This window comes from Eschrichtius robustus, chromosome 1 (assembly GCF_028021215.1).
Source record: "Eschrichtius robustus isolate mEscRob2 chromosome 1, mEscRob2.pri, whole genome shotgun sequence".
NCBI lineage: Eukaryota > Metazoa > Chordata > Mammalia > Artiodactyla > Eschrichtiidae > Eschrichtius > Eschrichtius robustus.
Window position 1 is genome coordinate 84,512,751 of NC_090824.1, and position 17,118 is coordinate 84,529,868.

The 17,118-nt window shown below is 33.3% G+C and overlaps 1 protein-coding gene across 4 annotated transcripts in view; it reads left to right on the forward strand.

Moving 5' to 3' along the window:
- The window catches only part of CDIN1 (CDAN1 interacting nuclease 1), a 259,336-nt gene that overhangs the window by 125,156 nt on the left and 117,062 nt on the right, over positions 1 to 17,118 (forward strand). Inside the window, exon 11 of one of the 4 annotated variants that reach the window (XM_068535317.1) lies at positions 11,598 to 11,689. The exons of the other annotated variants lie outside the window; for them this stretch is intronic. Coding sequence (XP_068391418.1) covers positions 11,598 to 11,607 — 10 coding nt within the window. The 3' untranslated portion in view covers positions 11,608 to 11,689. Of the gene's footprint in view, positions 1 to 11,597; positions 11,690 to 17,118 lie in introns of those variants that run through there. 4 annotated transcript variants of the gene reach the window in all.

Genomic DNA, 17,118 nt, shown 5'->3' on the forward strand with positions numbered 1-17,118 from the left:
GGCAACCACTGATCTACTTTCTGTCGCTATTCATTAGTTTACATTTTCTGTTTTCTGTAAATGGAATCATTCAGCATATACTCTTTTGTCTGGCGTTTTTTTTTACTCAATGTAACTATTTCATTATTCATCCATGTTGTTGAACATATCAAGAGTTCATTTTTTTTCATCGCTGACAAGTATTCAATCGTGTGGCTGTCCCACTGTTTGTTTATCCATTCACTTGTGGATAGACATTTAAGTTGTTTCTAGTTCTGGCTATTAGTAATAAAGTTTCCATGAACAGTCATGTAAAAACCTTGTATGGTTTCATTTCCCTTGGGCAGATACCTAGGAATAAAATAGTTGGGACATTTGGTAAGTGGATTTTTACCTTTTTGAAAATGATTAAACTGTTTTCCAAAGTGGTTGTACCATTTTATGTTCCCATCAGCAGTTTATGGGAGTTCCAGGTGCTCCCTTCGGTCAGTCTTTTTAACTTCAAACTTTCTAATAGTTGTGTAATAGTGTCTCAATGTGATTTTAGTTTTTCTGTAATGACAAATGATATTGAGAATCCTTTCATATGTTTATTTTTTATCTATTTGTCTTCTTTGGAGAAGCGTCTGTTTAAATCTTTGGTTCATTTTTTAGTTGAGTTTTCTTATTATTGAGTTTTGGTAGGTTTAAAAAAATCATGGATTTAAGTCCTTTATCAGATATATGGTCAGATATGAAATATTGTCTTCCAGTCTGTGGCTTGTCTTTTCATTCTCTTACCAGTGGCTTTCAAAATCAGAAGTTTTTAATTTTAATGAAGTCCAGTTTACCAGATTTTTTCTTTTATGGATTATGCCTTTGATGTCATATCTAAGAAATCTTATAGATTTAAAGATTTAAAGAAATCACAGAGATTTTACCCTTGTTTTCTTCTAAAAGATTTATAATTATGTATTTACATTTAGGTCTAGCATCCATTTTCAGTTAATTTTTAAGTATGGCGTGATGTATGGCTTGAAGTTTATTTTCTTGGATATGGATATCCAGTTGTGCCAGAACCATTTGTTGAAAAGCCTATCGTGTCTCCCCTAAATAGCCTTTACACATATGTCAAAAATCAATTAATCATATATGTGTGGGCCTTTTTCTGAATTCCCTGTTTTGTTCTGTTGGCCAATTTGTCTGTCTTTATACTAATTGTACACTGTATTGATTACTATAACATAATTTTGAAAACAGGTAGTGTTAGTCCTCCAACTTCATTTTTCTTTTTCAAGTTATTTTTGTCTATTTTTGGTCCTTTGCATTACCATATGAATTTTAGAATCAACTTATAAATTCCTAAAAATATCTGCTGGAATTCTGATTGGCATCACATTGAGTTTATAGATCAATTTGGGACCCTATGTATTTTATATTTCTTGATTCTATAGGAAGTGATTTTTTTTTGTTTCAATTTCCAATTTATCATGTTAAAATAGAGCAATACAGTTGATTTGGTGTATTGATCTTGCGTTGTGCAAGTGGGTAAAACTCATTTATTAATACTTTACTTATTTGGTAGATGCCATAGGATCTTCTATATAGACAACCATGTTGTCTATAAACATATTCATGTTTAACATATTCATGTTTAACATGTTTATTCATATAAACAATTCATGTTTATGAATAAAGACAGTTTGCTTCCTTTTTCAGTTTGGATGCTTTTTTCTTTTTTTTAAACTGCACTGCCTAGAATCTCGTATACAAAGGTGAATAGTGGTGAATGTGTACACCTTGTTCCTGGTCTTGGGGGAAAGGCATTTAATCTTTTACCATTAAGAATAATATTAACTATAGGTTTTTGTAGATGCCTTTTAGGTTTGAGGAAACTCCCTCTATTCCTGGTTTGCTGAGAGTTTTTATCAAAATAGGTGTTGGATTTTGTCAAAATGTTTTTTCTGCATCTATTAAGATGATCATATGGGTATTTTTAAATTAATTGATTAATATGGTGAATTACAGTGATTGATTCTTGAATGTTATACCAACCTTGCATCCTGGGATAAACCCCACTTGGTCATTAAGCAATATCCTTTTTGTATTTTGTTATATTTGATTTGCTAAAAATTTGTTAAGAATTTTTGCATCTGCATTCATGAGTGAGATTGGTCTGTGATTTACTTCTCCTTCTAAACTTTTTGTCTGGTTTTGGTATTAGAGTAATGGTGGCCTTGTAGTATGAGTTGGGAAGTATTCCCTTATCCTCAGTTTTCTGGAAAGTTTGTGTAGAATTGTTATAACTTTTTCATTAACTACTGGGTAGAATTTCCCAGTCAAATAATCTGGGGCTATTCTTTTGTGGGAAGATTTTAAACTACAAAATTGATTTATTTAATAGATACAGGGATTCAGGTTATCTATTTTTTTCTTCAGTGAACTTTGATACTTTGTGTCTTTTAAAGAGTTTATTCATTTTATTTAAGTTGTGGAATATATTAGCACAAACTTATTCAAAATACTCCCATATTCTTTTAATATCTGTAGAATCTGTAGTGATGTCACCTTTTTCATTCCTGATATTGATAATTTTGTCTACTTTTCCAGATCAGTCTGCCTAGAGGTTTATCAATTTTACTGGTCTTCTGAAAGAACCAATATTTCATTTTATTGACTTTTTCCTGTTGGTTTTCTTTTTTCTTTTTCATAGATTTTTAGTCTGTATTATTTATTTATTTATTTATTTATTTATTTATTTATTTATTTATTTATTTTCAGTTTCAGTTTCATTTGCTCTTCTTTGTCTAGTTTCCTAAGGTGGAAGACTTAGGATTTGAAACCATTCTTTCTTCCCAATATAGGCAGTTTAGTGTTGTGCATTTGCCTCAAAGTACTGCTATAGCTGTATTACACAAAATGTTATATGTTGTATTTTTATTTTATTTGGTTCCAAATACTTTCTGATTTTTAGTTTTATTTCTTCTTTGACCCACAGGCTATTTAGAAGCATGCTGTTTTGTTCCCAAATATTTGGAACTTGTTCACATAGCTCTCTGTTATTGGTTTCTAATTTAATTCCATTGAGGTCAGAGACAAACTTGAATCCTTTTAAAATTACTGAGACTTGTTTTATGACAAACTCTTCAACTGCCTGGTCTTCCCATTCCCCCAGCTCCATCTCCTCAACTCTGAGAAGGTTCTTCCTCCCCACATTGCCTCCTGGAAACTCTCTCCAGGCAGCAAGCTGGGGAAATCAAAGTGCTCGCCTCTTTTGTTTTCCATCATTCAGGGGTCACTGTCCCTCACTGCTTGCTAACTGTTGTTATCTATTTTGCTTTTTAGTTATTTCCAGCAGGAGGATAAATACAGTCCCTGTTACCTCATCTTGGATCCAAGTAGATGTCCTCTCAATTATGGTTTTTAACACGTAATTTAATGCACTGTAAACCAGTTTGTCTTGTTTAACATTAACCTTGTAATCTTACTTATGCTGCATTAGACTTCATTGTCATCCTAAACAAATTTTCTTAAGCATCAGCTATGAGAGAGTGCTGTGGAAACCTTCAAGTTTATTTCTTTTGATATCTCTCTTTCAAATAAACATCCATATATTCTCTCTCTCTTTCTCCCAGTCTTCTGAGGGTTGGAATGGGATTTTCAGTCACTACTTTTTGCCCTAAAGAAAGAAAGGCTTTTCATATCGTTAAGGCCAAAAACTGGATAATAAGCTTATGGTTGTTAGAAAGCAGCTTTCTTTGGTCATCTTTTGATAGCACTCACTAAGGGCTTCTGCTGCCTCTTAGACTAAAATAAGGCTAGCCATCTTTTGGTGAGATAGAACCCCATTCACAGAAGTGATGGCTTTTCTCCCTCTCTATATGTAAGAGACACATTTTTTCCATTTTTGACCATCTTCTGTTATTACGTATCATTCAAGAATCTCCTGGGATGGGTGACTTTTTTAGGTGATGAGGCTGCATTGCCCTAGTTTACCCTTGCTTATTCTCTTCCCACACATGTGGAGTATGGAAAATGAACCATGCATATAATTTTCATGTCTCATACTCTTCTTCTCATAAAACAGAAATATATAGGGATACATAATGGCCATGGTAAGCATCCTTTCCCTTTAATTTCTAATTGACCCTGGAAGTCATATTCTTGTGAAAATTAAACCTCCTATATGAATTCTGTTTATCCATTAACATGTCACTTATATTCACTTGTGTTTTTCTTTTTCTTGCTCTCTCCTTTATATTCTTAGTGTACTTTTATGATTTGTGTGAATTCTACTTTCTTGTTTTACTCCCTTCCCTTCCTGAATCACTTACATTGAGATGCTTCCTGTGTTTTGTTCACCCTTATTTTCTCATAAAGATTCTACCAACAAGGTACCTTGTTAACCCCTTCCTGCTTCTCCTTATATATTCCTTTTTGCCATTTCCTTCCCTTTTGCTAATCATCACCGCATCCCCATTTTAAATTCAGTCTTATAGCATCCCTGATAGCTCATTTCAAGTGATCATAAATTCAAACTTCATGCAAAATTCCTTTATTTAGAAAAGAGGATTTTTTAATTCAAAGCTCATCAGCTTCTGTAAATATGAGGCTGTCACAGTTGTCCTTGATGGCTTTGGCTGTAATACTTTCAGAGCACTGTATATTGATTATGAAAATGGTGAAAATGAAGTCATTGGTTGTGTGCACAGGTCAGGTATATAAAACCATACTGAACTCAACACTAGAGCAAAATACTTGATCAGCCCCAATTGCCTTTCATTGTTTAATGTGAAATAAATATTTTTACCACTATATATTTCTAATTCAGCACATTCTAGCAAAGTGGTCCATAAGTAGTAGGACAGATACATGACTGAATTCAGTAGATACTGAGTTCCTTCTATGTAGAGGCAGTATATTATGCATTTCAGAGTGTACAAAGATGAGCAAAACCTAACTTTGCCTTCAAGGAATTTAATTCAATCTAATAGGGAAACAACATGTACATAAATCACAAAAATGGCCAACACTGAGCACCAACTATGTTCGAGGAACTGGTTTAAGCACTTATATGTATTATCCTCTTCAATCCACGTAACAGTCCTATGAGGTCGATACTGGTATTTTATCCTCATTTCATATGAGAAAGTCGAGGCATAGAAAAGTTAAGTGCCCAGGTCAAGGTCACAGAGCTGGAAAGCCAGGGGAGATTTTTGAATAGAAGAGTGACATGATCAGGCCACTTTAGGATAGATATTCTGGTAGCAATGCTCAGGGTGGACAGAAGCAAGAAGTTGGGAAGAGGAACACAATTGCTCTTCCAGTCATCCATATTGAAACACTCTATTAATTCCCAAATTATAATGGTGGCAGTGGAAATGGAAGGAGACTGTGTAGACTTACAGAGATAAGAAAGAATTTGGCAAGTAACTAAATGTTGTTGTATTGGGCGGTGCGGAACAGAGATAACTTTGAGGTTTTGATATTGGCCATGGGGAGAGCAATGCTGCTCTTAAGGAACTGAGAGTGGAAAATAACCTAGGTTAGTGATTACTTCAGTTGCGACGATTAGAAATGTCCAGAGGCAACTGGGTTATGGGGTGGGAGTCCAAGTGATGGATCAGAGAGAGATTCATTTAGGGATATCTGCAGTAGAAATAGGCAAAGTAGGTTTTCCCAGAAGGGGAGAGTAGAGAAACACCTAGTTTTATGGACAGGGAGAGAAAGAAGGCAACTGTGTTATAATGACATCTATAATAAAGCCTAGAGAATTGACTAACAAGTATTACTCTTACAGTGAATATGATTATTTCTAAATTTACTGACTCTCAACCTTCATCTCTCACATTTAAACATTTATAAAGTAATTTTAGTCTAGTTGCATTGAATCTGATTATTTTGAGTATTGATAGTTAACATCAGTTTCCATCATGAGTTATATGGGTTGAGAAAGTTGTACCAAAATGTAAGAACCCAGGCTTTTAACAATCACACTTGAAAGAAACCTCGGGAGTTGCATTTGTCAAGCAGCTAGGAAAACCATTCATGCATTCCCCATGTCCAAAGCTCCACAGGCAGCCCAAACATGAAGAACTGAAAGGTCATTCTTCTTCCTGTGGTGTGATGGTTTGTTGACATATTTTGACACACCAGTACAATGCTGAAAGGATCTGACCTTCCTGCAATACTGAGGGACTCAGGTCTGGACAGAGTACCTGACACTCATTGCGTTGCTCTCTTTGCCTTTCTCCTCCTCCACAGATAAACTTACTCCTCAAACATGAAATGCTGCCTTCCCTATAGAAATACTACAAATTTTAAATGAACATAAGTGATTGCTTTTTAAATTTCTCGAGCTTTGTTTTTCCAGTTACCATCAAGCTGAAATCTTTACTTAGACCGATTCATGCTTTTAATTCAAATGAATTTGTTGGGAATGGAGATTGTTAATGCTTGAAAGACTGAAACTAAACAAATTAGGAGGTTTCTGTGCTGTTATATGTTTTGCAGTCTTCACCTTTGTGATAGAAACCGATTTATTGGAGTTCACATGTTTGAGGATTACCTCTACAGTGCAAAATTAATGTACATACAGGTAAATCTTAGGTAGCTTTTGAAGTAGTTGCCTCAGAGGTATATCATGTGTTAAGAGGTTGAAGAGTTAGGTGGAAACCAGAGAGCTGTCAAGAGAATTTTCTGTCATGTATAAAGGCATTCTATGTTAGGATTGTGTACTGTGAAAAGGAGCTTTGACTAGTTACCCATTTTATTTCTTAATGCAAAATCATGGTGATGTGGGGATGGAAAGAAAAATGTTTACTATTAATGAATTTCTAAAATATAAATAAAAGTAATAAGCTAAGTACTTTTTAATCAGGAGCAGCTATTCAGAAAGATTTTCTTACTGTCTCCACAGCTAGTAAATATAAAGTGGAATAATATTCTCTAAGCATTTAGATTGCACTTTGCAAAATATAAAAAGTTTTATGTATTTGTCATAATATGGGAAAAAGATTATTCAAGTATTTCAGTGATATTATTTCCAGATGTGATAACTGTCTGCCATATTCAGATACTTTTGTCCAAGATAAGTATTTTAGTGGCATGCCTAAAATTGAGACAGAAATTCTGAAGTACTTAATTGTTTCAAACTATTACCTATCTTGCATAAACTTTGAACTTTCCAGTAGCACCCTGAGCATCATACATCTTTGTTGGAATTGTTTCCCTTTCTATTTTCTTCACCCTTTCAAAACCAGTCCCCAGTACTGACAAAGCACTTTCATCTCCTACCTAGGTTACCACCAGGCTTCAGCTCCAATTTCCTGATATTCCTCATTCAGGTTAGACCTCTAAGTTTGTGTGTTCTGAGAACTGACAGCCCTGATCCTAATCTGCCTGCCCAGGGCCCAGTCATACAGGCTCCACTGTGCCAAACTGTGGCCACCCCCGCCCCCAACCCCCAGACCTTAACTTTCAGGATTTTTTTGTAATTTTCAGTTGACAACTGTATCTGACATTGCAGTTGTACTTCTCGTTGTAGAGTCTTTACATAGGAATAGTGAAGACCTCTTTTCACTTAACTATTACATGGATTAATTTTACTTCACACTGACAGGTTTTCCTGCTGAAACTCAAGTGGTCAAATTCTTTTCTGTTTTCTCACCGTTCTCCATGAAACCTTGTGACCCCCGCATCCAGCACGTGGGTACACGCAGGTGTGCATGCATGTGCGCACACACACACACGCACATTATTCTCACAAATTGCTTTGAATACACAGCAAATCTGTTTGAAATGACAGGGAAAGGGTTAAGTCCTGACAGTCTTTTTACTGGATTTATTAGTGACTTAATGTCCATACGCTTCTTTCCTTTAAATTCACCCCTAGGTACACAGGCATAAATTAACCCGATTGTTTCTATTATACCGTTTTACAAACATCTTTTCCTCAGAAAGTACACCACAAAGTTCTGTTGTTTTGCTAAGTTCCTGGCCTTCTTTTATAAATTCTTAGTAAAATTTCTTTCATTGTGGTGAGGAAAAAAAATATTCTATCAATTATTTTAAAAAGCAATAATTCATTATAGTTGATCATAAATGTCAGGCAGCAAAGACCCAGCTGAAGCATTTTGTCACTAATCATGCTGTTTTTCGTCTAATTAGTTAATTTACATTTTACAAATTAAGGGTAAAATTCAGACAGAAGATAACATCATAGCTTTAACTGACCTATATTTGTATCTGCCAAATTTAAGTTAATTAGAAATGTAGATGCTGTTTGTTTTATCTGTCAGAAAAGCTCATCTTTTTTCTCAAAAAAAAAAAAAAAGAAAAGTAGACACACTTTTTTTCCCCTCAGCATTTATCATCTAAATAATAGTCTTGCCAAGATGGCAGCCTCATAATAAACTCTTTTCAGTGGAGTGATGGGTAATGAAGCTTGCTTGTGAAGGCAGCGAAAAATGTTGTCTGGCCAAATGCATGAATATGATGGCTAGAGAATCAGTGGACTTTCTCTGTCATCAATCTTTTTAGTAGCCTCTTATACATCTGAATATTTTGATAGATGATCTAATAATTGAGTTATCTATCTTTCTAACTATCAGAGTTGCATAAAAATTATTCTCACATGCTACTGAATATTAAATGTATTAGGCATCCAGTAAATTTTTCATAAAAGGGCCAGAAGGTGAAAATTTTTTGTTATTCTATAAATACCTCTTAATATATTGAATGTTAAGCCCTCTGAAATTTTCAACTCTTAATTCCCTCTGTGAGAAGCAGATATATACTTAAAAAGGAGGACATGCCCATTGTAAGTAGGACATATAGTAGTTACTATAGCTAATGAAAAGTAAACCCTGATAACATGGATGCAACTCAGTAGTGTAAAATGGAATGCCCTTGCTGGTCTAAAAAACTAGTGACACATTTGATGTGACACAAATTTTCCATACACGAAGCACAGAGGATGTGGGTGCAAAGAGACTATGTGATTTTGATGTTTCCCTCATCTGGGGAGGAAGATGATTCTACCAAAAAGGGAAACTTGCACATCAGCTGCCTGCCTAGCATTTTACCTAATGACACCAAGCTACCCAAGAATTCTTTTAATGCATAAGTAGTTCTTTCCCTCCATATGGCTTTATATTATGTTTTGTTTTATCATACACCACTCTGACTTTTAGAAGCTTATCAACAAGTGTGCTTCACTGGGATTGAAAAGCAGCAAGGAAAATTGGCAGGAAACAGATCACTTACAAAGTAGGCTTTCTCCACCGCCCGCCACCCGCACTTCTTCAAGGTGACCTTGCAGTGATGACTTCCCAGTAACCAACATTAAAATAGTTCTGCCCTGGAAGAGCAGGCATTTGTTTGCAGGTCTGAAGGGTTACCAATCCTGTGCATCTTGAAAGGCACTCAAACGAGCAGGGCCTTGTAAATTGGATTTCTATTAGCCAGACCTGATGATAGCTCTTCATCAGTGGAATGGGAGAAAGTGCTATCAATAGCTCCAGCTCTAAATATCTTTGTTTTGTTTTTTAATGCCATACTTATTTTTGGTCTCTCTCATCCAAAATGGTGATGAATGCTTGAATCACCAGAATTATTTAATTATTAATTAATTTAATAAAACCTTAAAATCTAGACAACAGCTCTTTTTAAATGCTTTTCAACCTGTAAAGCATTTGGAACAAAAATCAAAGACATAATGGTCAGAAATAAATATGGTAAAAATGTCTTAGACCTCGCTCTCCTTATAGTTCCCCACATTGATTTCAGCTCACGGTTGTGCGATTTATAAAAGTTTGGGATGATAGACTTTCTTTCTCTTCATTTTCTGCATTGAAAATAATAATTGAGAAGGATAATACCAATTGTGGAAATCTCTCAATGGGTTACATCTGAGGAACTATTACTCTCTAGTAGTTTGATCTTTTCCTGGTTTTAAGAATTTTGCTTTTATAATTTGAGGTTGGATAAAAGCTGGTGTTTATTTTTTGTAAGAGCTATAGCTGGGAATTTTAAATTCTTAGATATCTATTTTAAATTATACATTTAAAACAATTTGAAATGACTGTATTGGGGAAGTTTCAGGGGAGGGAATAGTCTTTTCTTAATCAAAGTAGCAAACATCTGTGTTCTTTCTAGTCTGTCTTTTGATTAGCATGGCCTCATCCATCACTGGTCTTTGATATGAACACCAAGAAGTCACGTCCTTTTGTATTAAATGATAAATATGCCTTTGTCATGAATACTCATAGGCAACCCAGGATTTACATCTGAATTGTCAAAGTGTAACTGCCCAGCTCCTGTGATGAGTGACATTATTAGTGAAATAAAGAAGTTTTTAATTTGTCATGGATAGGCCTTAGATGCTGACATTATGAGACTATGTGGGTTGTGATGCTAGAAAAAGTTGTCCTTCCCCCACTATTTTTCTAAGATTTGTCATTTGTCAACAAGAAGTAATCTGCCACAGGACGTCCTCTGTGAACATTTTCACTTCAGAGTCATTTAGGTTTTATTATTTAGGCTTGATAGCTCGTAGCTCTTATCAAAACTAATACTATGTGAAGTGGCAGGCTTCTGATGGTCAAACAATCAGTATTAAGATTTGTTCAGTCTGGCTGTTATTGCCAAAGACACTAATTTTTTTAACTTTAGCTTTATTACAAGGTTGGTGTCAATTATATTTTCCAAATAAGTTTCTTTGATAATCTTTGTCCAAACTCACATCTACTCAAATATATTTACATATGTGCTATTTATATAAATACACTGACAGACACATAATATCTACCTGTACATGTTGTGTTACTCATTAAAACCTTCAGGCTGTCAAGTTCAACTGTTGTATTTGACTCTTCTACTAAGAAATTAGGACCATTAAAATTAAAAATATCATGAAGTCGATCTTCTCTCGTCTGTAATGTAAAAGATTTCAGCTTATGTATTTTTGCCTTATTTATTTCTACATTCTTAATAGACAAATATTTTGATTAAAGTTTTGTCTTATGATAAGTGTTTAGAATGTTTCTTGTTGGTAATAAGTAGTTCGTTCTAATTTATATATAAAAGACATTCTATGAAGATTTGGTATAGTAACAGAAACTTCAACAGAAATTGCGTTACCTTTTATAAGCTTTGACTTTGTAATTTCAACACAACTAGTTTAAAAGCAGGTTCTCCTTAACTACTTTAAGACAAGTTTTCATTTTTTCTTTTTCAACTGAATTCACTGATTGGTTAGATTATCCAAAGCAACCTTTAACTTAGAATGTTGGGATTTATAAGAGAGTTAAGCTGTATGTTTTAGTTTAATTCAATCTCTCTCCATAAAATTCACTTTAAAATGGTTCCGTCAATTATAACAGCCCCACTTAAACTGTGTTTTATTTGGGGTCATACTCCTCACCCCATAAATGCATTAATCTTAGGTTTTCTTTGTTTTGTTGTGTCAAGACTGAAGTTTAGCAATTACTTTTCTAAAATATTTCTTGATTGCCAAATAAATAAAGTTTAAGGCAAAAAAAAAAATGTACTTGATTAGAAATTAACCATTATCATCTAGGGATTTTCCTTTTTTCTAATTTTTTTTTTTCTTTTCTGTTTCTTTTTTCATTTCTTAGTATTTCTTAGGTCACCTGTTTCATGGAAAATGAAGTCTTATTCATGTTTGTTTCCCAACAGAAAACAATCCTTACCAACTCCAAAGGCCAACCCCTTACATTAATTGAGATTTTTATACTGTAATGTGTCTTGAGTTTTTGAGACCCTAAGGTTTTCACCCAACTTGAAGACAATGATGCCAGTGAGCTTCTCTCCAGAGTTAATCAGCTGCAGAATTTGTAAACTGCACATGTGTCAAAGTTGAAAATGTTAGCACTCTAATAGAAGCTTGAAAAGGTTAGATCTGATAAAAGCCGTCAGCAGTTAAAGGAAGTGATTTATGGGAATGTAATGACACAAAATGCCTCATTTATCACTCATATATAGATGGGTTAAGGTTCCTGTGTCATACTTTTAAAAACTTGACCACTTCGAATTGTCAAAATAGGTACTTAATTGCCCTTCATCCTTTTCATTTTGAATTTATTTCATTTGAGTTTGGTAATTTTATCTACAATCACTTTACTTCCGTTGACTTCATATGGTTACGTTTAAAGTCATTCATATTTTGGATTTTCAAAAACTGTACATCACTGATCTTTTCAAAAACTGTACATCACTGATCTTAGGCTTTCTGTTGCAAGGAAAGGCTAAGCCAACCTTATATATGTTAGTTTACATTTTTGTTTAACACGAATGCCATGGAGATATGTTAAAGTTTCATTTTGTCTTTTCTAACACTTGTAATTTTCATCAGCATTTTCTAATCCTCTAAATTTTCTACATATCTTTCCTTAAATAGTGCAACATGAATTTTTTAATTTTATTTTATTTATTTATTTATTTATTTATTTATTTTAAGCAACATGAGGTTTTAAAAGAGCCATAAATTCATTTACCTCCTAGAAACTCAACTTAGTATTTAAGCTCCACACAAATTAAATTTAATGAAAACCTGCCTGTCTGGTTAAATGATCCTTTAAAAAAAAAAAAAAAAAGATAAAAACAAAAGTTAAGAGACATGCCAATTTGTATTTCTTCCTCAGATTAATTAAAATGCAATTCTCGATTATTTCTATGTACATTCTAAGAAAAGTATTTATAAACTTGGAATTGCTAAACATCTGTTTGCTTATTTGATATCATTTAGTTTATGCATGAATACCTTAACACTATTAAATAAAAACTATTTTATAAATTGCCAATATATCAAAATAATCTTATAAAACACAAATTTTATAATGATTATTACAGTTTTAAACTCTTTAGTATGAAGGGTAAAACTGTTTAAGGGCTTCTTGGAAATTTTTCAGATCATTAAATACGGCAGAAGTGTCTGGGAGTTTCCCCCTTTGCCCCTCTACGGCCAAAAAATAAATTGGAAAACTTTGACAGTCTCAGTTTGTCAGCCAAGTATTGCCCTTTCTTCAACAGGGACTTCCCAGGTTCAGTTTAAGAAGTCAGCGGAATTTCTTCAACAAGACAAATGCATGACAGTAAATGGGGAAGGGAGGGGCTGTCCTAGGAAGAGAAACTTAAAGACATCATAACCAAATGTCGTTGACCTTGTTGTACCTTGATTCCATCAAATGGACTAGAAAAATACATTTTTGAGACAGTCATTGAAGGTTGAGTATGGATTGGTGTGAATTCTGAACACCAAGAAATGACTGTTAATTTTGTTAGAGATGACAGAGTCATTGTGGTTATGTAAGAAAATGTCCAGTTTTAAAAGAGATACATATGAGACTACGTAGGGGTGGAGTGACTTGGGGCCTAGGATTTCTCGTAAAATATGTCAGCAAAATAAATACATACGTTGAGACAGGGAAATTTAAAAGGGAGATATAGAATTTGCAAGATGGATATTTAGTAGGGGGGGTTCTCTACTTTTCATACATTTAAAAATTTTTGCAATCAAAACCAAAAATGTCAGGGAGATTGTTACATCAATCTTGTCCAAAAGTATTGCTTTTTAATATAAAATTATAATACCTTATTTTCTAATATTTTCTTGATGCCAATCTTAATTTTAAAATCATAAGGTATAATCTAAAAATGTTTTTTTTAATCCCCAAAATTTATCCCCCCCAAAATTATCTAACTGGCTAACATCAAATCCAGTTACAGTACTTTAAATCAGTAGCAAACCTGAAATCTTCTAAGATGGAAAAGGGCTAAGAAATTCTGCACATTTATTCAAAATATGACAGAAACCTATTAGCGTACTTCTTTGTGCTCTGAAAAGTATGTACCTCCTAAATGGCATTGCAAATCTTTTTTTTTTGTTTAAATGTATAATTTCAGTCCTATATTTCTGACAACAGAATTTTAAAACATAAATAAGTCTTATATTTTGATCTTTGTTTTTTATCATTGTTTAATAAAGCATCTTCTTGAGTTGCAAATATACTTTCCCAACTTAAATATTAAACAAAATGTATTTCTTTCTACATGCGTCTTCGTTCAGAAAAAAATGTGTACAATTTAATTAAAATCTTAATTCTTCTATGATTTAAAAATTCTGTCTGTATTTACTTGGCTATCTTTAGACATGTGTGCAGTATTTTTATCTTTAAGCAACAACAACAAAAACCCTGAAATTCTCAAACTCTTAAAATATACGTCGATTTGAAGAAAATGTATTCTTCATATGAATTTATTATTTACCCTATTTGTATTAAAGGATAGTTAACCAAATGTAGTTTTCTGTTTTTGTAGATCATTTACATATATCAAGGCAACACAGGAAGCACCATTTCAATTTAACCTTACAGAGATTAATCATTTTATTTGAAGGAGTTTTGTTGTCATTTTTTCAAATCAGTGATTAGGAAAAATTCATATCATGTGTGTTTATATAATCATAGGAGTCAAAATTGTCTCAATCTATGAATCTTAATAGTTTGCTCTTGTAACAACTATGAGGAAATGTATTAAAATGCCTTAATTACAGGGCAAGAAAAAGAGAAAGCACAGTCTTTTAGCATATGATCTTTCAGTTGTTCACTAAAGGATAAAGAAAGCATTCAAGCGTGGTTTCAAGAACTGTCAGCAATAAGAAAATGCAGGGTGCTTTGTAGAGCCTTAAAGACCTTTCTGGGATATAGATTTAATTAAAAAGTAAAATAGACTTTTAATTTTAAAGAAATTTTTTTAATGTTATAAAATTTCATAATGTTAATATATTAATAAGGGCATTATATTCTTATCCCAGTTGAGTCATCCATGAAGCTACTGTATTTGATTCACACAGTGGTGGATCTTATAAATATTTTTCTTTAGGTTTGATTTAAGAGTGAGAATTATATATATAATAATTTTTAAAGATGTTCTCTGATTCATATATGCTGATTCAGTCTAACCCGTACACTAGGAACATCTAGTAGTCTTCCTGCTACTGAGAGGTCCTTTTACCCACATTCAAGTGCAAAATGATCAGAAAAATTGATTTTTGCACTATCTTAACTAATTAACATGTTCATATATACACTGCTCCTTGTGAGCACAGCACCAATCCTGGTAGTCAGGTACAAGAATTTCAGAAACACTTTAACTTTCATATAAAAAACAAAACAAAACTCATTTGTTTTCCATTGAGTTCAGTCAAAAGGCCTAATTAACAGTACATATACAAGTTGCATTAAACTAGAGAAGGTTAACCTGAGTATGTGATAAGTAGTTGTTTATAAATAACCCCAGCCTCTTCTTTCAGCGCTTGGCATCTGTCATAGTTTGGGGAGCTAGTCTGCTCCCACCAAGAACCCACACATCAGTATTTACGGGCTACTTCCAGGCGCCAAATATATTCTTGTTTAAATTGTCTTCGTTTCAGGACACCTCATTTGGAGACAAATCAATTTCAGAAGAGTGGTGTTTTTTAGGTAATTACTCTTTACGCTGAGAAACTGTTTTTGGACCAGTGTTGTTATTTTTCCAACTAGTCGATGACCAATGTATTCACTGTTCAACATTTAAAAAAAAAAAAGATTAATTTGGCAGTGTATTGAAAGACCTTATTAAAATCTCCAGTGCGTAGACTTCTATTTAAAATGACGCTATGGAACGATAGATATGCATAGTACAGGGACTGGTTTCCAGTTTAACTCACACAGAGATGTAGCCACTAAAAGTGTCTGCTCTGTGTTTCCATTAACTTGAGTTTCTCAGTTTGAATTATTATTCTACAGAAGATACCACAGACTACTTTGTTCTTAAATAGTCATGTAGTAGATTGAGTAGTACTTGAAGATTTGTTGCATTTTGACTGTAGGAAAAATAATGCCTCTGCGTGATAATGAGAATATGATTTGCATGTGCATTGTATAATTCACAATATACATATGCATTCATCATGTTATTCTTTGCAATATGATGAATTATGTCAATTTATTGCATATGTCTGCATGTACCTCATCTCTTAATTAAAGCATTAATCACTGAAATTACCAAAGATATGTAGTTTTACTGTATTTTTAAAATTTAATGTTGATCTTTGCATAGTAATATACATATTATTTCTAATTGGTAGGCTATACTAAGACATTTTAAGTAAGGATTTCCATGTTATGATTCTATCATATCAATTATTTTAAATATGCTTATCTTAATATACACTTAAAACATACTTTTTAACCATTTTAAATCATTTTTATATGAGATTAATTTCCTAAATCACTAAAATTACCAAAGACATACATATGTGCACATATATATGCATATCATATGATCAACATTAAAATTTAAAATAGTATACATAGTCTTTCTGTACTTTTAAATTTTAAAGGTGATCTTTGCATAGTCATATGCATTATTTCTAATTGGTAGACTATGATAAGACATGTTAAGTGAACATTCCATGTTTTGCTCCTAGCAAATCAATTTTAAATATGTTATTTTAGTATATGTTTGCCACACCCTTTAACATTTGAGTTGTTGAATCATTGTTTCTTTCATTTGAGATTAATTATACTTGATGTTAATTTCCCAGCACCTAATATTAGTTCATTTATGAGTAATAACATTTGCTATTCATGTGATTGAATCCTTTAGAAATCCATACCTTCAGAACAGCATAACAAATTGTGAGTCTTTGAGGAAAAATTTGGTAAAAAATGGTAACACCTGGTCATGGAATTTAGTTGTTACGAAGGAGGCACAGGTTGCAGTATCCCTGCTCATTAGTCCATTTAACATTCCTGAGAGAAAAATTTTATTCATTTAGCCCTAAACTATACCTATAACATTCATCACTATCTTTCTTCTGAGACCCAAACCTTGCTTTATGCTTCTCTAGGAAGGCAGAAGCCTCCCTCACGTGACTTCATTAAGCCACCCCCGTCTCTCTCAGTTTTTGCTTATTCTCTCCCCTTGTGTCAGGTGAAGATGGTTCCTTATTACATTTCTTCTTTTCCTCAGTTTTCCCTCTTCCTCAGAGTTGAGACGTTTGTCCATGCTTTGAAAGTCATCCTTGGCTTATGCGTTAGAGCCACTAACTTGTTTCCTTCTTCCTTCTGTTGCCCAGCATTTTGATATTCATAC